The 24,986-nt window shown below is 36.6% G+C and overlaps 1 protein-coding gene across 1 annotated transcript; it reads left to right on the top strand.

Annotated features, from left to right (window-relative positions):
- Positions 1 to 12,065: 12,065 nt before the first annotated feature.
- LOC145086625 (uncharacterized) lies at positions 12,066 to 16,271 on the top strand. Its single transcript, XM_079024443.1, has 9 exons — positions 12,066 to 12,304; positions 12,756 to 13,501; positions 13,692 to 14,157; positions 14,282 to 14,338; positions 15,074 to 15,310; positions 15,393 to 15,514; positions 15,602 to 15,701; positions 15,783 to 15,878; positions 15,971 to 16,271. The coding sequence occupies exons 1-9, from the start codon at positions 12,257 to 12,259 to the stop codon at positions 16,031 to 16,033; spliced, it is 1,935 nt and encodes a 644-aa protein (XP_078880569.1). The 5' UTR covers positions 12,066 to 12,256; the 3' UTR covers positions 16,034 to 16,271.
- Positions 16,272 to 24,986: the final 8,715 nt, after the last annotated feature.

Raw genomic sequence — 24,986 nt, 5'->3', positions numbered from 1 at the left:
AAAAACACTTATATTTGTGAAATAGACCCAGCCACCCACCTAGTGGCGTACGGCGGCGGCGGCAGTGGCTGAGCTAGGCAGCAGCAGCATTGGTTAACGACAACAACTTCATTATCGGCGACAACCACCATGGCCGGTTGCCATGGTGGTTCTTCACGCCTTTCATTTGACAGAACCCACTCCCACACACCATCGCATAACAAACCACAAACCCAACCACCATCCCCGGTAATAAAGATGTGCGAGGTTGGCTTCGTCGACGGTTGGCGATGGCGCTCAATTGAACTTCGACGGTGACAAGCATGGCGACTGGAAGGAGGTAAGATGAGGGTGGCAGCCGAATGAAGCATTAGGGTTAGGGTTTCGGGTGGTGAGGTTATATATCTGCCTCATGTAAAGATCGGCCCATAATGACGCAAATGGTCCCTCCTTTCTCTATTTTCTTTCAAAACGGGTCCTAAATTTACCCTTTTAACCCCTCCTTCTGAAAACCTTTACAAACCTAGTCCGAATCTTACCAATCAGCCCCCTCTTCTACAAAATATTCTCATCTTGGGTCCAAAATTTACTTTTTAGTCCCCGTTTCCATAGATCCTTAATATTAAGTCCCAAAATTACACTTTAACCCCTGGAGATTCAAATCTTGTCATTTGGTTTCCCGAAACCGACTCCCAGCTAATTATTATTTGATTTTGGATTATAATAAAACATAAAATAATAATAAAAATTACTTCTCAGGGTTCCGAGTTTATTATTTAATTATTATATTTTAAATGGGATGTTACAGATTTTGATGGATTTTATCACCAAGTTGCAAAAGATGGCAAAGGGTTTTGATGCTATCTGGGTCATCGTGGATTGATTGACCAAGAATGCCCACTTTCTGGGGATACGGGAGATTTCTTCGGTCGAGAAGTTGGCCGATGTGTATGCTCGCGAGATCGTTACTTGCCATGGGGTTTTAGTCTCCATTGTTTCAGACCATGATGTTCGGTTCATCTCCCGTTTTTGGCAGAGGTTCCATGAGGAACTAGGCACAAGGTTGCACTTTAACACTGCTTATCATCTGCAGACCGACGACCAGAGTGAGCGGACGATACATACCCTTGAGGATATATTGGGGGCATGTGATATCGATTTCAATAGGAGCTGGAACTCCTACCTACCTCTTGCAGAGTTTTCCTACAACAACAATTATCACTCCAGCCTTAGTGCTCCGCCTTTTGTGCTCTTGAACGGACACTAATTTCTTACCCCAGTTTATTGGGGCGAGGTTGGTCACAGGGTTATGGGATGGACCGAAGTGGTCCTTCATACCACAAAGTTGATTCAGCAGATCAGGCAGAGACTGTGGACCACTCAAAGTCAGCAGAAGAGCTATGTCGATCGACGTTGATCCGAGTTGGAGTTTCAGGTCAATGACATGGTATTACTAAAGGTCTCACCTTCGAAAGGTATGATACATGACATGTGCATATCTACACATATATTTTACATCATATCTTAATACTTTTAGCTATAATTATGCTTATTATAGAAAAAAGGTACTTATTATGTTTAATATATTTTATGTAGCATAAAAGACATGCTTGGAAGCAACATGGAAGCTGGAAGAAGGAAAATGCATGCTTAGGCAAGAAGAAGACACAAGAAAGATGTTGTTGGACAACTTGACCCCTCGTCAGTATTTTGACCATATCTAATAACTCGTAACTCCGATTGACGAGATTCAAAATGATCTGAAAACTAGACACAATTTCAGATGACTTTCATGTTTTGAGAAAAGTCGAATTTTCAACCACGACGACGTGGTGACACCACCACGACGTGGTAAATGGAATCTTCGCGATTCTTGATGCCGACTTGGAGAATACGGGATAAACTTGAGGACCACGACGTGGTACCTTTACCATGTTGTGGTGTTGAGATTTTAGGTAACTATATATATCTTGGACATTAGGTCGATTCCAGGAGAGAGAGGACTGAAGGCTGCGACTATTAACAAAAAAATACCCTTCCAAGACCCCTTTGAGGGCAAAATTGAACTAGAGATCAAAGGATAAAGAGATTGGAGCAAGGATTTGCATATACACATTCGGTTTGCCTAGTTTAATCATGATTAGTCTAGTTTCCCTTATGTTTATGTGTTTCCCAGCTGTGATTATTGGCTAAAAACCCTTCTTTCGTTTAGATTAGATGAACTCCTAAATATTATGTGTTGATTTCTTGTTTGATGGATTGATGAATTTGGCTTTGATTTAAATATTGTTTGATAAATCTAAACCTAGCTAGTTAAAGTTTCTATCTTTATTGCCTAGCCTCAAGTTTCGTGTAGTTAAATTGCAGTTAATTGCATGAAAATTGATTTACCTAGTTGTTTATGACCATTAAATTGTTAGAGCTAGAGATTAACCATATCCTAGTGTAGGTGATAAGTTAATTGCTTAAATGTGTTTAAGATCAGTATTTGATCATAATATTTGCTTGATTACTAGACTTGACCATAGAATAGTAGTCTGTAGATTCTATCATTCAGAGTCCAAATTACCTTTAAAATCAATTTAGTATCCTTAACTTGCATGATCATTTGGGTTAAAGTTATTAAATAAACTTATGCTAGTTAGTCTGACCGTGATGACTAGTAACTTTTATTTGGTAACTAATGGAATTAATCCATTAACTTGAAATCAACCATAGGAAAAAGGAGGGATTCGAAGCTAAACGAGAGTATCTTTTATTCTTGGTTTTAAGCTGTCTTTCTAGTTGTTTACTTTAGTAATTAGTTTGTTATTTTAATTTAAGTTTTTCTGAACTTGTAAAATCAGATAAAAACCCTCAATTTTAGTTGTTTTTCTTAGTTTAGCTTTTAGTAATTATTTTATTAATTAAATATCGTTCCCTGTGATCGACACCTAACTTACCCAAGCTATATTATAATCTGATTAGGTACATTGCCTATAGGTGCATAGTTAGTATAAGTTTGTTAGGTTATAAATTTAAAAGTTGATAGGTATAATTTGTGCACATCAATACACTTCAGGAAGAGGGGGAAGTTGGGCCCCCGGTATAGTTGGCCTTTTCAGGTGATTGTCAACGTTGGCAAGGTTGCTTAAAGATTGGATCTTCCTGAGGCGCTCAGTCAGATTCATAACACTTTCCATGTTCCGTAGTTGTGAAAGTACGTATTGGATGAGAATGTAGTGGTTTCATTGGATGATATTTAGGTCGATGAGCGCCTGAACTATGTTGAGAGGTCGATGGCTATCCTGGAAAGGAAGGTGAAGGTTTTACGTAACAAGGAAATATCGTTGGTAAATGTGTGATGGTAGCATCAGATGGGCTCCGAGTGGACCTGGGAGCCGAAGGCTGAGCATTATCGAGAGTTGTTCACCGCGGCAGACTTCGAGGACGAAGTACAGTTCAAGTGGGGGAGAATTGTAACTGATGGGTTTTGAGCATAACATACAATCCTATGTGTGCATGCAACCCTAAATTAATTGGATCTAAGTTTTCTCTAATTAAACATGCAAACAATAAACACAAAAGAAGAAACCCTATGTTCTATGTATTATAATCGAAATTCACATAATAAATATTTATAATACATACCTTTAAGAATTTTATTGTAAACAATCTTGAATCCTTGCTTGAAAGACCTTTGGTAGCTAGCTTCACAAGTGTCGTGCCTCTAATAGCTTACAAGCAAGCTCAAGCAACCAAGGATTACTATAGAGAGAGAGAGAGAAAGGAAGAAGAATTTCGGCTCTAAGCCTTTTTGAGGAGTGCATCGATGAAATCCAACCCTAAGGAGGGTTTATATAGGTGTTAGAAAGGTATTGGATAAGGCAGGTATATCTAAGATAACCTTAATCCCTTAACTTCCTCCCTAAGGCATCCAAGGCACCCTTAGAGCCCAAGGAAACCCTAGAAGCACCTAGAGTTCATTCCCCCTACTATATGGAGGTTCTAGAATTGCTCAATTCTCAACTATTGAACATTGTCACCTTTAATCCCTACAATTTCAATTAATTCCTTTAATCCCAAAATTAATTCCAAATTAATTTTTGATTAAATATTAATTAAACAATATGATTTATAATCAATATATTATTTCCATAATACATTAATAAATCTTTTATTTCGATTTCTAATTAATTTATTAACCAATTAATAAATTAATAAATCATTTTTCTCTCTCTAACAGTTATCCTATTCAATTGTCAGGTTTGAAGGCAACCCAAAAGGATTGTGCTACTATCAATTCAAGTTTATACCAATTATAGTTATGGGCTTAGACACATAATCCAATAGTATCCCACTTGGATAAGTCTAATAACTATAACTACCAATATAACTACCAAATTGATTAGAAAATTGTAGTAACAAGTGTGCATTCCACACCTTCCTTACTTGTTTAATATTTATCAAAATCACTTTTGGTCAAAAAAGTAATCCCATTACACTTAAATCACATTAGTGAAACAAATCACTAACACTCTTGTTGGTGGATTACTTGTAGAGAAGATCAAGCACCTTATTCTTGCCATCCACTTCAACACCCCAAATCTAACATGGTCCAAAGGCTACAAAGGTTATATTTTCTAAACACCCTATGGTTGTTATAATATCATTCTAATATCTTTAAAATGATCCTTGATGATTTGTTTTGTTGCTAGACTTAAAATTTATAAGAAAATTTTAAAATCTTCCATTGCTGGTTTTTGTGAAAAACTATTTATTTTATGCAACATAATCCCTTCACTACCAATTTCAAATGTGGTAGATTAAGAAAAAAATTCTACTCCACATTTCATGAGGTGTTATAAACCTAGTTAGTTTGAAATAAGCTTCAAGATGTGATTTAAAGTAACAAGAGTATGACTCTAGAACTTGATTTGGAAACGAAGTATGATTCATCTCTTGATTAAACTATTTCAGCAATATCTGATTCCTCTTCTTAGTTGAGACAATTTCACTAAGATTTCCTTAGAGGATCAATTGTGACATAGTACCATAATCATTAAGATGATCATAAAACATAATACTAAAGTACTCTCCTTTCCTTTCATTTCATATTAGAGAAACCTTTATCTTTCTGCCTAATAGATTTTTCATATTCGTTATGCCATTCTCTGAAACCTTTCAAAGAATCAAAATTACACTTAATCTTATAAGTATAACTATATTTACTAAACCATCAGAAAATCATGATGAATAGACTTGTCGTCCTTTGCGGTGGATCTAAATAGTCCACATCAATGTGTACCAGATCCAATAATCCTTCACTTTAATCCTTCACTTTACCTCACACAAACATGTGATCAACGAATTAGTCTTAATTTTCCAAAGATAAAGTTTTTCATACATTACACAGTCAAATTGTATGACTCCAAGTTTCTATCCAATTGAAACTTGGGTGATGAGAATTCCTTTTCACTTGGTTAATCATGAAATTTCCACAAACTATATAGTTAAGAACCAAATCCACTTTATCATTGCTAATAATAGAAATATAACCACCAATTTTCATAAATGAAATTACAAGGAAATGTCAATAAATCAAAACTCACTTTTATTGATAATATGTGGAAAAAATTGTCCTTACAATGCAAATATATATATATATATATATATATATATATGTGTGTGTGTGTGTGTGTGTGTATGTGTGTGTGTGTGTGAAAACTATGTTCCTAGATATTTCCTATGCAATCTTTTAATCTATCATAACTCCTAAGCTCCAAATTTTGATGATTAAACCATGTGACTGAAATCTATCTCTCACGATCAGAATTAGCCTTTTCTTCTTAAGCTTCTTTCTTTCTCTTAGATCCTGCAAAAACATCAAAATGTGACGGTCACATCATGTATTAAGAATCTATGAATATGGACTTAATGGAGTTAGATAATGGATGTGCCTAAACTAGAGTTATACAACTTGACTTTCTTATCTTTACGATCTTTCAGGTAGACAAGTCAACTTCGCATCCAATGTCCCTTCAAATGGAAATAGAAACATATCGACTCTTCAGGAATGGCACATGGGACTATCTCAAAATTAGCCTTTCTCTTTACCATATGGTCAAATGGTTTGACCTTGGCTGATATATTTCCATTGGGAAGAGAAACCTTTTATGGACTACCATTGTTGCTATTGTCCATGGATTTTTGGGAGACAGATCCTTCAAACACATTTGCTTTACCAATGCTCTTCAGCATTTCTGCTTCAGTAGCAATTAGCAAATATGTCAGATCAATTGGGGTCACGTCGTGGTCAGTCATATAGTAGTACTTAACGAACTGACTATATGACTCAGAAAGCGAGTGAATAACCAAGTCAATGGCCAGCTCCCTTGGGAAAATGACACCTAACATTCCCAATCTTTCAATGTGTGACTTCATTTTCAGAACATGCGCACACATAGAATCTCCATCTTGGTGTTTGCATGCCAAAAGGGCTTGAGTAACTTTGAACTTTTCAAGTTGACGAAAACGTAGGTCAGGGAGAATCATTGGATGGGCTGGAGGAAGAGTTGGAGAAGTATGATTTACAGTTCCACCAATGCTTGAAGAAGGGAACGTTCTTTCACCTTGATCGACACGTGGAAGATCATCTTTAGAAGGAATGCCATTTCCAAAAGGACAAGGAAGACCATTGTTGTCAGAACTTGACATCTATAAAGGGAGAAAAGAAAATTCAAGTTAGTTGATTTTAAACCTTAATTAATAACTCAAAATTTAAATTAAGGCTAGGATCCGTATTTTCGATTCGAATTCTGAAGAGAGATGTCGTAATCAAATTTGAATCCATTTTAGCTAGGCAAGCATTTACCAGTTTCAATCTAATGAAAATCTTTTGAGATTCATTGAACTATTCAATGATAAGTTTAATCTCGATTACGCCCTTTCCATTTGTGACAAGGATACCAAGGATCACAAACAGGGTGTGAATAACCATGCAAATTAGCTTGGTACTCTCGATGTCATTTATCACCTAATCAATGTGCCGGTGTGGTTTCCGGTTAACCACACACGCTCCATCGGTCAATGATAATTTATGAGACACCTATTGCCAACAATATTAGTCCATCTTAGTGTGTTGGTTAACCACACACGCTCCACTAACGACCAAGAAGGTACAATATGCAATTTCATGGGTTAGCATCAAATTCACATTTTTCCTAAAGCAACTAAGAATGAAATTTTTAGAAAATGGTTTAGTTACTTAATCATTATACTTTTAATGAGGATTAATTGTCCTATCGAACCTATTCGGATAACGACCCTCCACCATACAAGAGAGCGGTGGGTAAGAATGGATACCCAATGTCGGTCATTTTACAGGTCGTCTTCTTAAACTCCCCTTATAGTATGGCTTCGTGAATGAGACGTACTAGCGATTTTACTGTCTCGTCTTATACATATAGTAAATATAAAACTTTTAATCTTATATATAGTATATGATGTATTTTAAACATTTTAAAATACTAAGGGTTTAATCTTTTAATAAATTAAACTTTTAATTTAATTAAATTTAAACCACATATGGATTTATAAAATCCATAAGGATATATTTTAGGGTTCCTCATTTTAAATTTCAAAAATTATACCTTTAATTTTAAATTTCAAACAATCCCAAAAATATTAATTATTAAGTGCAATTAATAATTATCTAGTAACCAATTATCGATATATTAATTATCCTTTAATTAATCAATTAATTAAATTATTAACCATATCCATAAGGATAATTATAATCAAATAAAATCAACATTATCCAATTCATAATTATCTCCTAACATTTAGGTTATATTTAATTATCTAGTATTACCAAAAATTAGATTATGGCAGAATAAATAAAAGATAATTATGAAATATTAACCTAGTAAATCAAGTTATGCAAGAAAATCTGAGATAAGCATCAGACACGCCAACTCGATGAGTTGGAGGACCAAACTCGACGAGTTCATGCAAATCGACGAGTTCTAAGAATAACTTGACGAGTTCATGTAACTCGACAAGTTCTAAGAATAACTCGACGAGTTCATTGAACAGAATGTCAATTTTGTTCCCTTCTCCTTTGAACAATTCACAATTGCATCATATTCAACAGAAAACTAATCCTAGGCTCTGATACCAATGATGGGTTTTGAGCATAATATACAATCTTATATGTGCATGCAACCCTAAATTAATTGGATATAAGTTTTCTCTAATTAAACATGCAAACAATGAATACAAAAGAAGAAACCCTAGGTTCTATGTATTATAATAGAAATTCACATAATAAACAGTTATAATACATACCTTTAAGATTGTTATTGTAACAATCTTGAATCCTTGCTTGAAAGACCTTTGGTAGCAAGCCCTACAAGTGTCGTGCCTCTAATGGCTTACAAACAAACTCAAGCAACCAAGGATTACTATATATATATATATATAGAGAGAGAGAGAAGGGAAGAAGAATTTTGACTCTAAGCCTTTTTGAGGAGTGCATCGATGAAATCCAACCCTAAGGAGGATTTATATAGGTGTTAGGAAGGTATTGGATAAGGTAGGTATATCCAAGATAACACTAATCCCTTAACTTCCTCCCTAAGGCATCCAAGGCACACTTAGAGACCAAGGAAACCCTAGAAGCACCTAGAATTCATTCCCGCTACTATAGGGAGGTTCTAGAATTGCCTAATGCTCAACTATTGAACATTGTCACCTTTAGTCGATGAAGTTTCAATTAATTCCTTTAATCACAAAATTAATTCCAAATTAATTTCTGATTAAATATTAATTAAACAATATGATTTATAATCAATATATTATTTCCATAATACATTAATAAATTATTTATTTCGATTTCTAATTAATTTATTAACCAAGTAATAAATTAATAAATCGTTCTTCTCTTTCTAACAATTATCCTATTCAATTGTCAGGTTTGAAGGCAACCCAAAAGGAATGTGTTACTATCAATTCAAGTTTATACCAATTATAGTTATGGGATTAGACACCTAATCCAACAGTAACATCCCGACTTTCAGGTACTTCTAAATTCATCCCTATAATTCTATTTCATGTCATTTTGCTCCTTAACCCCAATAAGTTATGCTTTGAAGCCCTGCTGGTAATTTCGTAATTATGGCAGAAGGAGTATGCTATGCATAAATATATGTATGCTGAGCATACTAGGGCGTGCCCTAGTACACTGGGCATACACCTATGTGTGCGGGGCGTACTAGCTTCAGGAGGAAACCCTAATTTTTAGGGTTTGGGTGGTATTTAATCAACCTTATGTCTCATTTCTCCTCACCTTTTTAGCCTCCACATCCTTTGAGATGTTTTTACAACCCCTAGCCTTCCTAGTGTGTGTTTTGATCTCATGAGAGTGTTTTTGTTGTGTTAAAGGAGGAAGAAGTTGCATCAAGGAGCCTTGAAGTGGAAACAAGCTTGTAGATCTGGAATCTTTGCCTTCTTGAGAAGCTCCAAAAGGTATAAAGTCTATACCTAGACATCTTGGTTGTTAGATCCCATTTTTGAGTGTTTTATGTTGCTTTTCTTTTCCCAAAGGTCCCATCTTGTGCATGGTTGTTCTGGACGTTTTGAGCTGTCCTTTCAGACCCTAGGAAGGGTCCTTAGCCATAAAAATGAAGTCCCTTTGGCTGGATTTGCTCCATACATCTTATATGAGGTATTAGTAGATTAAGACCTTGTGTTAAGCTCTTATTAGGCATGTAAAGTCATAAAGTTGGAAACTTTATGACTCTAGGGTGTGTTTTGGTCATGGATTTGAAATATGGGCTTAAGTGCTTAAGCCATTAAGCACTAAATGGAGTTTAGAGGTTGCGGGGTACGCCCTGCGTACTCGGTCAACCACCCTGATGGTGGTCTTCTGCGAGGCTTCGCGTATGTTAAGCGTACCTCCGGAGTACGCCCCGCGTACTCGCATGGGTCAACCTTGTTGAGTTGAATCGGTTGAGTTGACCCGACTGGGTTGACTCAATTGACTTAGTGGGTTCACCAGTTAACTTTAACTTTGACTTTGACAAAGTTTGAGCTTGAAGGTATTTTGGGATTTTGATGGAATTTGGTTACTTGGGGGAAATAGGCATCAATTATAGGGCTGAGATTCGGAGTCGGACCTCATCAATTCTGTTCAGTTTGCGAGGTGAGTTTTTCCTCACTGTATTGTTGGTTCGAAGGCACCAAGGTCGGCCCCTTTGGATTGTTATCCTGGTTTATTGCATGCTTGTATGTTGTAGTGATCTATTAGACATGTATCTTGGCATATAGGATGACGCTATGCTTAGTGATTTGTTAGATCTGTATGACTGTCTATTATGCTAGCTAGGGTTTGATATTGTATATGTTAATTTGTGATGGTATGTTAGGTTGAGGCGATCTTGCTACGTGCTCAAGGCTAAGAGAACCAGGACGTACCAGTCAGGCCGAAGGCCTGGAGAACGTTCCAGATAGACTGAAGGCCCGGTGAGGCGTACTAGTCATGCTGAAGGTTATGTGAGCGTACCAGATAGACTGTAGGCCGGTGGGGCGTTCCAGTTAGACTGAAGGCTCTGTATGCGTGTTGTTTGTTGTTATTATTATGATTATGTATTATGTTGTTACTTTAGGGGAACTCACTAAGCTTTAGGCTTATAGTTTTGGGTTATGTTTCAGGTACGTCAGATGATCGTAGAAAGGCGAATGCGTGATCGTGCACCTCCTCGTGTTTGGATTTATGATTTTGGGAAAAATCTGATATTAAACATGTCTTGAAAACTAAGTTGCAAGCAATGATGATTTATGAATTGGAATTTAAAAGTTTAAATTTTTCACGAATTTTATGGATGTTACAGATACATCATGTATATTATAAATATCGAGACATATAACAAAAGGATAAGAGCAAGTATGACTTCAGCTTACCAATTATACACTCCTCCTCAAAATCACCAGACATAATATGTCCAAACTTCATAAAAGTAAAAGAACTAAAAACCAATTAGGAAGCTAGATGTCATGATCTTGACAAACGTGTTTTTGTGAAAAAAAATATTTTATACTTGTCTTTTGCCATTTTCAAACGGGCAATGTATCACCGAGAAATATATTTAAAAAATCATACACATTCCTATCCTATAACGATCCTCAAACTTCCAAATTAGAGTTTTCTTGATGATAATAGAGATACAATTTCCTTAAGAAATTCATATAAACATAGGAATGATAAAAAAAACCTATACCATTACAAACAAAAGCGAGAAAACTTGGCTATGATAGTTGATACATTATTGTCCATTAAAACCATATCAATAGATGACTTCAAGTAAACATGTTTCTTTCATAAATGAACCACTCGTCCCTTGAACTTTGATCCGTCGACATCAATATTGATGTCACCAACCAAATGATACTATAAAGCCATCTAGTCACTACCATAATTCCAAAAATTATATTTGTAATTGATAGACAATATAGCTTATTTATAAAAACAACAAACAACTGGTTACATACTAAATTACTACGGAGACCACTGAACAACCAAACTAGTTACAATGCAGCTTGGGGCAACATGAACTGAATGATATGCGAACAACCAAAACTGGCCACTAAAAGATCACAAAATGCTATTAAAACGGATAAAATACAACACATAACCGCAATCAACCGACTGACCACCCCCATCGAACGCCACACCGGAAAACAAGGTGTCCCAGAGGTTATTATTCTTAAATGAAAATCCATTAGATGGGTCAAGTGAACTAGAAACACGTTTTTTTACGACAAATCAACAAAAGTCGTATTATTTATATATGATATGCATAAATATTTTAACAAGTTAAGATTAGGCCTAGAAGAACCCGGGTCGGTTAACCGGTTACAAGAGCACCTCAATCAGAAAATGTATAGGTCCATGGTTTTATCAAGTTCATTTGGGTTTTTGTTTTCATGGGCCATGTGCAACTTTTTAGGCCCATTACGTTTTATAGCCCAATTTCAATCAAAGTAACTACATGCTTCGGCCCATATAAACCGAGCAAAATAGAATTTTGCAGGAGCATTCAAAATGCATTTCAAATATTCTCACGCGCGCAAACCCAATCCTCGCTCGTTCATTGGTCCGTGTTTCACACCTCGCTAATCGCGAATGGATACTGTTTCTTGCATCCGATGAATTCTTAGAGATCGAAAAATTGCACTCTGTGTATCACCGTCTTCCTTCACGGAATGTACAAAGAACCCTAGATTTTTTATTCGATATATGAATTTAGAACCTGATTCCTTTGAAGATCAACGAGGACAATTCGAGGTATACACTTTACCGATTCATTTCGTTTTCTCATCTTTTTTGACAATAGGAATCTATACACAAAATTCCCGTTTTCGTATGATTTTTTAATCTTCACCCCATCGATTCATATCAACATGATTGACGTAGATTCGATTTTGAAGGTTTCTAGAATATTACTCGTTTTTCCTAAATTTGTTTATTTTTCGATTTTGGGGAGAGTATCGGATGGGGTTTGCGTTTGTGGTTGCTCATTTTGGGAGATTAATACTTGCATTTGAACAGTTTTCTAGGATTTGATATTCTTGCATCTACATAGAAATTTATCTGCAAAAGATTCTGTAGATCATTTATTGTCAGCTGTGTGACAATGAACAAGCATTTCCCCCAAAATAGCCTGTTCAAATATTCTAAGATAACATTTCAGTTTGTGACTCATTAGTTTGTCTTTCATATACACTTTGTGTTGCAGGTTATGGATTTCATGGACATTGATCAAGTAGTGGAGGTTCCCGACACTCCAGAGAGATTCATAGCAGCATGTAATACTGACGAAAATACCCCTGGAAACCACAGTGATGGCTCAAGTAGTTGTCGTGTAATAACTAAGCAATCCATCAATGAAAACCCTAGAAACGAGCCACGGGAAAAGGGCAAATCCGTCAATTTCCATAGCAATCGAAGATTGTTTGTACGTCCTGATAATCATATTCATAGCAATTCTTCAGGTATTATGTTAGAAAATTCATCCACTTCCAAGAATCTTGCATTAGACAATGCACATCATGAGAAAGGAAAAAGTTTGTATAATTCAAATGTTCAAAGGTCAAATTTCCAAGAAAACAGTAGTTTCGTTGATTTAACAGAGCAAAATGGTTGTGGGCATTCATCTAGAAAAGATATAAACGATTTTTCTGAAGTATATGCATTAGACACATCAAGCAAATCATCTGGATTAACCAATACTGACAAATTTGGTCAAAGAGTTGACCATGGAAAAGGAGTGATTAGACATAAAAGACTAGTGAGAAATGGATACATATCTCCACATAACATAGCAAAGTCTAAAGAAGTAACAGAGAAGAAGCATGACTATGTTGATATCATGGATTTAACCACAGAATCTAAAGTTTCAAATGGTTTTAAGGGAAAAGGAGTTTCTTTTCATTCTTCTTTTTGTGAAGAGACTGATGCAAAAAACAAACATTTGTCTCAAAGGTATTATTTTTATTTCTATCTGCAAGATTTATGTCTTATAGTTTGTTAGAATTTCTAGATTTAATTTGACTGTTATATTGTCAAAATGGGTGGTTCCAAGTAAGGGTAATATGGTCATTTTTCATCCATAATCAGAGATATAATCAAACAACATAATTGATCTTGTCTAAATTTATTCATTTATTTTCAGGAATTCTCTAATCTCAAAAGAACAAAGTAACAATTCAAGTCTAGAAACATCTAAACCTTCCAAAGATTCAAACGGATGGATATCCACACGCAACCCTTTGACCAAAGTCAACCTCCCATTGCCAGATGGCAAAGCTGCCTCAACTTCCACCATTAACCAAAGTATTAATACAGATGTGCCACGTGTCAGTGACTCAGGGGAACCTTCAACTTCAAGATCAACTAGAAAGAACAAGAACAAGAATAAGAATAAGAACAACTCTCGGGGTGGTGGGAGCTTGGATTTGGATCCGGTTATTGAAATTGATGACGTGTCGCCTGATGAAAACCGAGGGTCCCGGATAGATGATGAGGATCCAGGTGTCAGGGCGTTACAGGTTGAAGCGGATGAGATGTTAGCTAGGGAATTACAAGAGCAATTGTATAATGAGGAGCTTGCAATTGCGTCTGCATTTGGAGTTCACGAGGTAACTTTTTTTTTTTAATTTATTTTTTTGTATTACAACTTTGTTATTTCAAATTATTTTTGTTAGGGTGTTATATTTTAATTTTAAAAAGTATTTATTGATTAGAAATATGATGACGTGGCAGGAACATAGTTCACATGCCACCCATGCTGGTGGTCGTCCTACATATCGCCCTGCTTCTGTATCTCTCTCTCTCTCTCTCAGTTTTTTTTTTTTTTTTTTTTGAGTAAATTACATTTGTGGTCCCTTTAGTATAGTTGGTATTTGTAAATTTGGTCCAAAAAGTTATCATCTCAAAAAGTTCTCTTTCTGTTTTGGTTCTTCTTGTAATGTTTTTGGTCCATGTGGTAAAATTACTAATTTTGGTCCCTGGGTTTAGCTGATTTTTGCAGTTTTGGTCTCAAAAATATATTCATTTTGTATATAACAGGGACCAAAAATGTAATTTACTCTAGATATCAGTTTTTGACAAACCATCGGTTTTCTTTGTTAAACATGCTGCTAAATTTTAACAAAAAACAAGTAAGTTACTAAAAAACAATACAAGCATGATGTAAAATTGTAAATGCATGTAATTATTTTAATTTTCACTCGAAACTGTAAATGCATGATAATTATTTTAATGTTTAACATACTTAACCAATTAAATATATACATAAAATGACAAAAGTTAGACATTTCTGTTTATTTTTTTTTTGTCATTTATATATGTAAAAACCAAACCAAGCCAAAAAATGTTTTTTTTTTCTAAAAAAACAAAAAACTCAAATAAGGACTGAACTTGGAAGAGGTCATTTTGGGACCAAAACTGAAAAATAAATCAGCTAGGGACTAAAAATGTAATTTACTCAAATATCTATGATGCATATTATCAAAATTTTGAGTTTTTTTAATAAGAAATGTGTCTATTTTGCAGAGAGGAGGCTCATCTGTATCTAACATGTATCAGAATTCACGATCTAATTCTTCCCGTAATCCTTCCGCTTCAAGTCAAAGGGGCGTCCATGGTCAAAGTCAAAGTCAAAATCAAAGTCAAAGTCAAACTTCCACCTCCACAAGATTACCTCGATTCAGAGGTCGTTTTCCTGGACGCCCTCGCACACTATCATCTCCAGGGAATTCAATTTTTCCTCCAAACATGGATTTGGACATGGTATAGATTAAACAACTCTCGCTTTTCTACTTTCTATTGGAATTAAAAGACCAAAATGCCCTCGTATTTTTGTTGATTACAGAGAATGCAAATACTGGAAGCGCTGGAGGCCATTAACGATATAGATTTGCCGATGCCGAATGACTTGTTTCAATCAGGACGCGATTTCAATGACTTGTTACACGTAGGACGTGAATTTAACGAGTAAGATAAAATAATTAAAAATATCATATTTTTCCCTTGATTTTCTAACATTAAAAATAATATTTTAAAACACCTTTTTACTTTCAGGAATGATTATGAAATGCTGTTGGCTCTTGATGATAACAATCACCAACATGGAGGTGCAACTCATGCTCAAATAAGTAATTTACCACAATCTACAGTTCAGGTAATTATAATTGTTACTCATTGGGGGTGTTTTTGTCTTTTTATATCTATCTTTACTAATAATTCATGGTGCAAAATGCAGGTAGAAAATCTACAAGAATGTGCTGTTTGTCTTGAGAAGCCTACCATTGGTGAAACCATACGACATCTTCCTTGCCTTCATGGATTTCACAAAGACGTATATACCCTTACTCTGTTATGATATTTATTATTTATTATGATATTTGAGCTTTGGACTAACGAATATCTTACTATGTTTTCATATCACAGTGCATAGATGAATGGTTGAGAAGGAAAACATCATGCCCTATATGCAAATCATCAGTCACTTGATTCGATTCGTTACTTTTTGGTGCATGGGCTTATGATATAATTACATTAATGTAAAATACAAGTTGTTAAGATTGAAAACATATTTTTTTGGGTATTATCCGAATCATTTGTATACCATTAGGGTCTCTTAGGCTGTTGGGGATCTTTGAATGACATGTTTGACTCTCATGTTTTGGTTTTCGACACAATTGTAAGCCTCTTGGTATGTATGTATATCCAAATCACAAAATTGCAAAAATGGTCCTTGTGGTATGTATTTTTTCCGATTTTTTGGCTTCATTGTCTTTTGACCTAGTTTCGTTGCGTTTTTGGTCTCTCAGAAAACTGAAAAGACTAAAATGCTCTTTTGATACATTTTTTAGGGTTTTTTCTATTTAATTTAAAGTTTTATTAATAAAAATTATGGGTCTGTTTCTCTCTCTCTCTCTCTCTCTCTCTCATTTAACAAGAACACCCCCACCTCCATCTCCACCGTCCATCACCGCCACCACCATCCGCTGCCAACAACGTCCATCTCCTCCACCCTAATACCACATATATCCTTGCTTAACCCGGTGAACAATCGATTTTTCGGGTTTGTTTCTAGAACTGAAATCGATTTTTCAATCTAAAAAAAGCTTGCGGGTAATGGATTTTCAAGCGCTCATTTTGTTGTTCTTCAAGGAAGGAGGGCATCACTCCATCCATCACTCACTCACAATAAGCCCGGTTAGAATCCGATTTTTGTTCAGACCAGTTTTACACTTTCCCTTTGATGTTTTTGGTATTCTCTCGTTCAAATCAGTTCTACAAATCGGAGACGGTAACCTCCATGGATTGTATCTAAGCCCCACCGATGAACAACTCTAGGTCTACGACACTTTGGTAAGGTTCAGTTGATGTGTTTTTTGGTTTTTGAGATAAAGCTTGAGGTCGTCGGAGCTACAACAAACCCTAACTCCGATTAAAGTTTCGACGCCGCTGCTATGAAGATTCGATTAGGGTTACCGCTGAATCGGAGTGAATGGAGAAGACGGTTCTTGTCGCTATCTCTCACTTCCGACGTTCCCCTGCAGCCATTATCACACCTCCTCCCATAATTGTGAACCGCAAACGACGTTCTCGAGACATTTCCGTCTTCAAATGAAGAAAATATAGATGTGTGTTTGTGCGAGAAATTGAATCTGAAAACTCCATGTGTTCATATGATTTAGAAATGTGTATACGTGTTCATCAGATATGGATGGAAGATGGTGAAGTAGGTGGGGGGGGGGGTTGACTTTTTTTTTAGAGAGAGAGTAGACTTTCTTTTTCTAGAGAGAGAGGTGGACTCCTCTTTTTTTTTAATTATTAAAATAATTATTAAAAAAATAACTAACTATTAGATTTTTTTTTTTAAAAGAGAGAAATGAAAGAAAAAAGAAAAATAAATACATCAAAGATATTACAACCATTTCAGCTTACTCATAGATCAAATCCGCAACGAAACTAGCTCAAAAGGACCACGAAACCAAAAAAATCAAAGTTTGGACCAAACCTCAGAAAAAATACATACCATAGGAACCATTTTTGCAGTTTTGTCTATCCAAATATTTATGATAGTATTGGAAAATTTTATTTCATATTAGGTTACAACCCTTGGAAACCACATGTAATAATATATATATATATATATATATATATATATATATATATATATATATATTGTTAATTAAAAATGGTAATGAAAAAATCAAAGATTTGTAAAAATTTTGATAAACAAATAAGATATAAGTTTTGTTTATACTTTAATATTAATTACATGATAATTTTCTAGAAGCCAACAAACTATAAATTCGAATAAAAATGACACTTTTGGGATAGAAGGTTACAAGAACCACAATGAAACAGAAAATCTAATCCCTTATTCACTACAACATTAACCTACCTTGTATATCATATAGAACATAAAAACATCGAAAGGGATAACGTATGTGATAATATCATAACCTATCGCCAAGATTCTTGTAAAGTGTCTTGGTGAGCCATTCAAGGTAGGTGGATCCTTCAAAGGTTATTTGAGAATCATCCTCTTACTCTAAATGCGAACAACTTGAGGCTATCTCAAAAATCTATATATCAAATTGCTTCATCCTTTCCTCGAACAAAGGGTTCACTATCTTCTCTTCTCTTTTCGATAACAGAAGATATCAATCTAATTAAATATATAAATTAGTTTATCAGGATATTTTTATCATGGATAGCTACTGGTTTTTGAATAATAATGTACTTACAATTAATTATCCATAATAGCAACGTACTTGTTCTCTTTAACTGAAATATAAATATGATTGCTCATCTTCATAGAAAATGTTAAGTAAGTTGCTAATATGGATAAAAATGAAATTAACTTTGCCATTATTATCAATAAGAATGCAAGTCTTACTCTTACCGTTTTGGTAAAAATTACAAGTGGTTTGTTATAACATCCAGGGAATTTTATAATAGTAGATATTGAGGGGTTTAAAAGAGATGTAAAACCACAAATTTTCACGAATTAAAAAAGCTTGGCTTGCGAATTTCTACATTTAAGAAAAATACTCACCACCATCAAGGTTGTTGTCACCTTTGTAACTTGTAAAAAATATTGAATTCTATCCATTTGTGTAACGCCCCGATTCTCAAGTATTGTTTAAATAAGATTTATTGGGTTAAGCTCTACTCGACGAGTTGGTTGCCCTACTCGTCGAGTAGCAGCGGGGTATGATCGCGTGTTAAGTGACCTACTTGACGAGTCCATATTGGGACTCGGCGAGTAGGAGCTAACAGATGAAACCCTAATTCTCGGGGTTTGCACCCCTATTTAAAGGAGCCTTAGCCTCCTTTGGCCTCTTTGCAGTCTTTGAGAGCTCCTTAAAACCCTAATTCGTGTGGTATTCCATTTTGGTGTGTCTTAAGCTTGGAAAGAAGGTTGGCTAGAAGAGAAAAGCTAGAAGTGCAAAGGAATTGAAGCAAGGAAGGTGTGGGAAGCAGAATTTACTTCAGCTAGCATCCCTTGGAGGTATCAAGTTGCCATCCTTACTTCCCTTTTTCCTTTTGTTGCGTTTTTTTTTTTTTTTTTTTTTTTTGGGGGGGGGGGGGTATGGATTTTGAGGTTGATAAGGTGGGCTATGGGCTAGATCTGAAGTTGTAACTTCAGATCTAGACCCTCCTTAAGTTTTAGAATCATAAAGTTGTTGTATTGGTCGTGAATGAGGCCTTCCTTGGGCATGATACCCCATTAAGAGCTTAGATTTGGCATTTAGAACCTTTGTAGCCATGCATGCACGTAAAGTTTGCAACTTTACGTGAAAAGCATGCCCTAGAAGCTTGGATTTGTGATTTAGAGCCGCTGCATGGCTCAAAATAGGTCTGTATAGAAAAAGGACTGAATGGACTCGGTGAGTCGCAAGGTTGACTCGGCGAATCACATGAAGATGGTCGTGAACTCGATGAGTTGGAGGAACAACTCGGCGAGTCCGATGATGTTTGACATAGACTCGACAAGTTGAAGAACAACTCGGCGAGTCAGATGAGTTTTCTCCAGGATATGTATGCGTGTGTATTCGTCGATTTGCAAGGACGAAACTCGACGGGTGGCCTTAAAGTTTGATCGAGAATCGAAGGAACTCGACGTGTCACCCCAATGACTCGGTGAGTTGGAATGTGCTTCAAGGAACTCGGCGAGTAGCCGAGGGTACTCGCCGAGTCGAGGTCAACATGGACTATTGACCTTGACTGAGGACTTTGACTTTGATCAGGGGTTGACTAGTGGGTTATGGAGTACCTTATAAGGTTAACAACTTACGAGTATATTGTACTATGATAATATGTGGTGGAGCCTGTGTCAAGTGATCCGAGAGTTGGAGTTTACCTTCCGAGTCGACATCTGCGAGGTGAGTTATCCTCACTATATCGATAGGGTCTACGGCACAACGACTGGCCCTTTAGTTGTTATTGTTATGGTATGCTACATGTGGTTATGATCTGTTAGATTGGAATCAGGGTAGACAGTATGTTTTGCTCTTATGATCCGTAGGGATTGGTAGTGACCTGCTAGGTCGGTACTCTAGTTACAGGAGAATTCTATGATTGATGATCAGTGAGATAGATATGTTTAATGTTTGTATATGTCAATATATGATAGTTATGCGCACATGGTTATTTGGTTGTTGGTTGGGTTGAGGTGGTCCTGCTTTGTGCTGAAGGCTAACATACCCTATGAGTGGTCCGGGGAGATTGTAGGCCCACGTGGCGGACCAGTCATGCCGAAGGCTCGGGATAGATCCAAACAGACTGTAGGTCTGGCAGGGCGGTCCAGTCAGGCTGATGGCCCAGTATGCATGTTGATTTATTGATTATTACTGATATGGTATCGTCAGTGTGGTATTGGTATTTTGGGGGTAGCTCACTAAGCCCTCGGGCTTACAGTTTTCAGTTTATTGTTTCAGGTACTTCAAGAGATCATGGCAAGGCGAAGGTGTGACCGTACCGCTCCTCATCCTTATGTTATGATTTTGGGACACTCTGATGGATATTGATTTGAAAACATTTTTGTAAACAAACGTTGTTTGATTTTATTTATGATTGAAAAAGTTTAAATTTGGATTAAAATTTATGGATGTTATAATTTGACTCGACATCTCGGAGGACATCCTGATAAAAAAAATTGTACCTTCAAAAACTGTGTTGTCATACCTGCAACATATTGTCATAATATATATAAACCTTTATTATGTAAGTGCAACTCCTTGGATGGACATGGCTATTTGTCTTGCAATGAATACAACAAAGTTAAAGAACTTCATAAAGCTCACATGAAAGTCCAATAGTAACAATCAAGGGAAAAACATATCTGAAGTCATCCATCTTGAAATTCATCATTCCATTCTCTAGATCAAATTACATAAAAAGTTCAAACAATTTAGTACAATAGTTCATAAGTAAAGTACTGACCTCTTATATATATTCCTTATTATCTAATAGAATATATGCAAACAAAAGAAGAACAAAAACATGGTATGTAAGCAAACACCATAAAAATCAAGTGAATTCCATAAATGAGAAACATATAGCACACCCCTCTCAAGCATTATATTAAACATTTGGAGTGCTTCATCAATGTATCCTTTAAATGACAACCTTGCGATCAACATATTGTAAATCAACACAAGAAGTGAATTCCCTACATCATTAATCCTAATATAACGCTCAACACTCCAAAACCGCAAAAAAACCACCTTTCACTAACCGCTAATAATTCACGACATGCAAATGGAATATGACATTACTTGAAGATATAATCCAAACATAATCAAAGAAATAAACCAGAGATAGACTTGCCCAAACCGATGCAAGATAACAACAATCACAAATACTGATATAAATAACATGGAAGAAAGCAAAAGATACGTACCTGCAATATTGTCTGTTGGAGTCATCATCCCCTCTTGTCTGACACTGCAAAGCTCAACTCCTCTCCGCTGGGGCTCCAGCCCTACCTTTTCGTCCATCGGTGATCCTCAAGGTTGCTGGAGAAAGCGTGCTCACTGCTCCTCCCCTTAACATCTGACAGTTGGCCTTCTTGTGGGCAACCTGATTATAGTGAAAACATAATGGGCTTGCCCCTGAGGACAATCACTGCTGACGTGATCAACCCTGCCACACTTATAGCAGCCAAACCCCTAGAATAACAAACTCCATCGTGCAGTTTCCTGCACGTGCTGCACTGATTCCTACCCTGATGGCCTCTCAAACGATCCAAAGTCTTGGGTCTCTTCTCGGAACCCTCCAACGTCTACACCTGATCCGACCCCCTCTTCCCAATGTGCTCCAAATCAATCTCCCGCTCTCGGGCCCGAAAGATCATATCATTCAGGGTCTCGTACCCTGAAATACTCACGAACTCCCTGATATCATCTTGCAGCATACCATGATACCTCAGTTTCTTCATCTCCTCACCTTCTGCATACTGCAGTACCATTAAAGCCCTCTCCCGGAACTTGGCAGTGATCTCTGCCATAGTGTTAGTAGTCTGGCTGAGATCCAGAAACTCTCGCACCAACTGTTGTACCTCAATCGCCGGTGCAAACTCAACTCAGAACCTGGTCGAGAAGTCATCCAATGACATATCATCAATAACATCATCACCTAACCCATTACCAATCTCATCCCACTATTCCCGTGCCCTATCCTTCAATAGGCAGGAAGCAAATCTGACCTTCGCCTCTTCGGGGCAGAAACTCATCCTGAACGCGTTAGCCATATCCGCTAACCATCTCCTTCTGACAATGGGGTCCCTCTCCCCGTGGAACACAAGAGCTCCACAAACACGAAACTCCTGAAAAAATAGAGTGCGAGCTCCAATGATAGCCATAACCTCTGCACTGAACGCGCCCAAGCGCTCATCCATTATCTCTGAAACACGGTGAGAAATCTCCGATGAGATGAATTCCTGTAACCTCTCGCTAATCGGCTCAGTATCCGCACCTGAGCTAGAACCCGAACTAGAACCAAATCCAGAACTAGAACCACATCCCTGAGCGCTCATCTCCAAACTAAAATATCACATGCCAAAGATCAACACATAGCAAAAAAAATCCACCTCCCATAAGCTTCTTAGATTCTCCAAGATTCTCACAATTCGAGTATAGATCCTGTACTTTTAGTAGTACGGGCCCAATACTACCTTCCACACATATCCATACTTTCCTCAGTGATCATCTTGAATCCTCTAAGTCACTTCCTCAACAAAAGCACCAAAACCTTCTAATCTGCACCCCTAAACTCACTGAAGCATATCCTAGGCTCTCCTAGGTTCCCAACCTCAACAGCCTCAGCTGCTGAAGGACTCCCACCAATGTCAATTGACTTCCTCATGAATATAGTCACATGCAACATAGATCAAATAATCCTTCAAGTAAAAGACTCAACCCTAGAACGGTTGGAATCAAACACGAGTTGCGCAATAGGGTCGAATCCACCACTCTAAGATTATTTAATTTGTGCCACATGTGACTTAGCATACTCACTTATCAATCAACTCACCCCACTAAGAGTTCCACAAAGCACAAAGCAAGAAACATTCAGGCAACGGAAAATCTAACCAGCATACACTAAACAAACCATTCCATCTACTTATCAGATATACGGACAAGCATACAATACTAAAGCTCATACAATCGGGAACATAGAAGGCGTCTCTCCTATCATATAACACGGAAAAGATCCTGAGCCCTAATCTAGCATGCAATTCTCATAATCTTATCATATAGCATAATAAACATGTATTGGTATTCTAGGAACCACTTACTTGAGCTTGGCCGATTGCACACATCACACCCCTTTCTATAATTAGAAATTCCTTTTTAGTTAAATATTTTATTTTATAAAAATTTCCATCAATTCCTTGGTTTGAGTTCAGGCACACCCGAGGATATGCCTGAATCCCTCAAACCAAGGCTCTAATACCAACTTGTAACGACCCAAAAATCCAAGGTAAAAATTTCTTTTTTGTTATAATTAAAACACTAATTTAACTTTGTTCAAAACATTGAAAAGCATATCAAGTAAAACAATCATCAGAGTCCGATCCCATATGGGTCTTATCCTAAGCCCATATTTTCCTCGAATACAATTCAGGTTACCTGGAACACCCCTTGGGAGAAACTTGGTAAAAACAATAAGTCAAAAGTCAAAATCAATGCCAAAGTCAACGGTCCAGGAGACCCAACTCGCCGAGTTCTCATCAAACCGTAGAATCACAAAGAATCGATCCAACTCACCGAGTTCCCTCCAACTCGTTGAGTTTTCTCCTCCTTTTCATCATGTTGAAAAATGTTTTTGTATGTGACCATCACTGAAATAAGATGAACTGTTTTTGTATTATCTAACAAATATTATCAATTATTTCAGGTTGCATGAATGCGTGATCAAAACGGAAAATATGAAAACGCGCGAATGACGAAAACGCATAGACGAGAAAATTAGCTATGCAACTGAACATTTTCAACAATATATATATATATATATATATACCATTGTGTGAAAAGTCAACAATGTTGAATAGTCAAACCAAGAAAAGTCAACAAAGCAAAGGATATGAGAAGAAAAACCCCATCACACGTTTTTTTGCTCCTAGACCTCTACTACAACTTGCATACACCAACCTCTTTCATACAACTTAAACTCAAGTGCTAGAAGATATTTGTTTCTCATATATATATACATGTGTATGTAGTGTGTGTAAGAGTTGGTGAGAATAGAAGAGAGTAAGAGAGATTCATATGTTATAGTGAGTTTTCCTTTGTAAAACTACACCATCTCAATCTTCATCCCTAGAGATAGTGAAGAACACAAAGATCAAACAACAATGAAGTGAAGAACACGAAGATCTTCAACAAGCTAAATGAAGAACGCCATCAACCATCTTCATCTTCTTCATTGAACTCAAGTTTCTTCATCTTCACCATCTTTGTTCATCACACCATACACCACCAAACACTTCCCTTACATCAAAACACCAAAACACAACCATGAAACACCCCAAAACCTTCTGCATCAAGATCAACCACAAAACCCATCACTATTCATCATCATCTTCATAGAAATTTCATCACCATCACCACCTTATATCAACCTCCTTCCAACCTCTAAAGAACCTTGAAAACATCCTCAAAACACCATAACACCATTACCTTAGCCAAAAGATCACAAACAAAACTTACCTTCAAATCACAAAAATCCCGAAATTGACAGATGCGTGAACACGGCCTGTGTTCAACATGCCTTATATCAGACATGGCCCGTGTACCCTTCTATTTGCCCCTGGTACTTCAACACGGCCCGTGTTCATCCAAGCCTAAATCCAACACGGCCTGTGTTCAACATCATTATCAAGAAAACCCTCCTAAACCTTCCTACACGACCTGTGTCACTCGTACCTTATCTTACACGA

This window comes from Lactuca serriola, chromosome 2, assembly GCF_051521515.1.
Source record: "Lactuca serriola cultivar US96UC23 chromosome 2, Lser_US96UC23_V15, whole genome shotgun sequence".
In the NCBI taxonomy this organism is placed as follows: Eukaryota; Viridiplantae; Streptophyta; class Magnoliopsida; order Asterales; family Asteraceae; genus Lactuca; species Lactuca serriola.
This window is presented reverse-complemented; position numbering and strand designations above follow the sequence as displayed.

What these genes read in the sequence shown, in the direction of transcription:
- LOC145086625 (XM_079024443.1), top strand. Translation starts at nt 12,257, where the DNA reads ATGAATTTAGAACCTGATTCCTTTGAAGATCAACGAGGACAATTCGAG. An exon ending in ATCAACGAGGACAATTCGAG is followed by an intron (nt 12,305 to 12,755) that starts GTATACACTTTA and finishes TTTGTGTTGCAG; the next exon opens with GTTATGGATTTCATGGACAT. An exon ending in AACAAACATTTGTCTCAAAG is followed by an intron (nt 13,502 to 13,691) that starts GTATTATTTTTA and finishes ATTTATTTTCAG; the next exon opens with GAATTCTCTAATCTCAAAAG.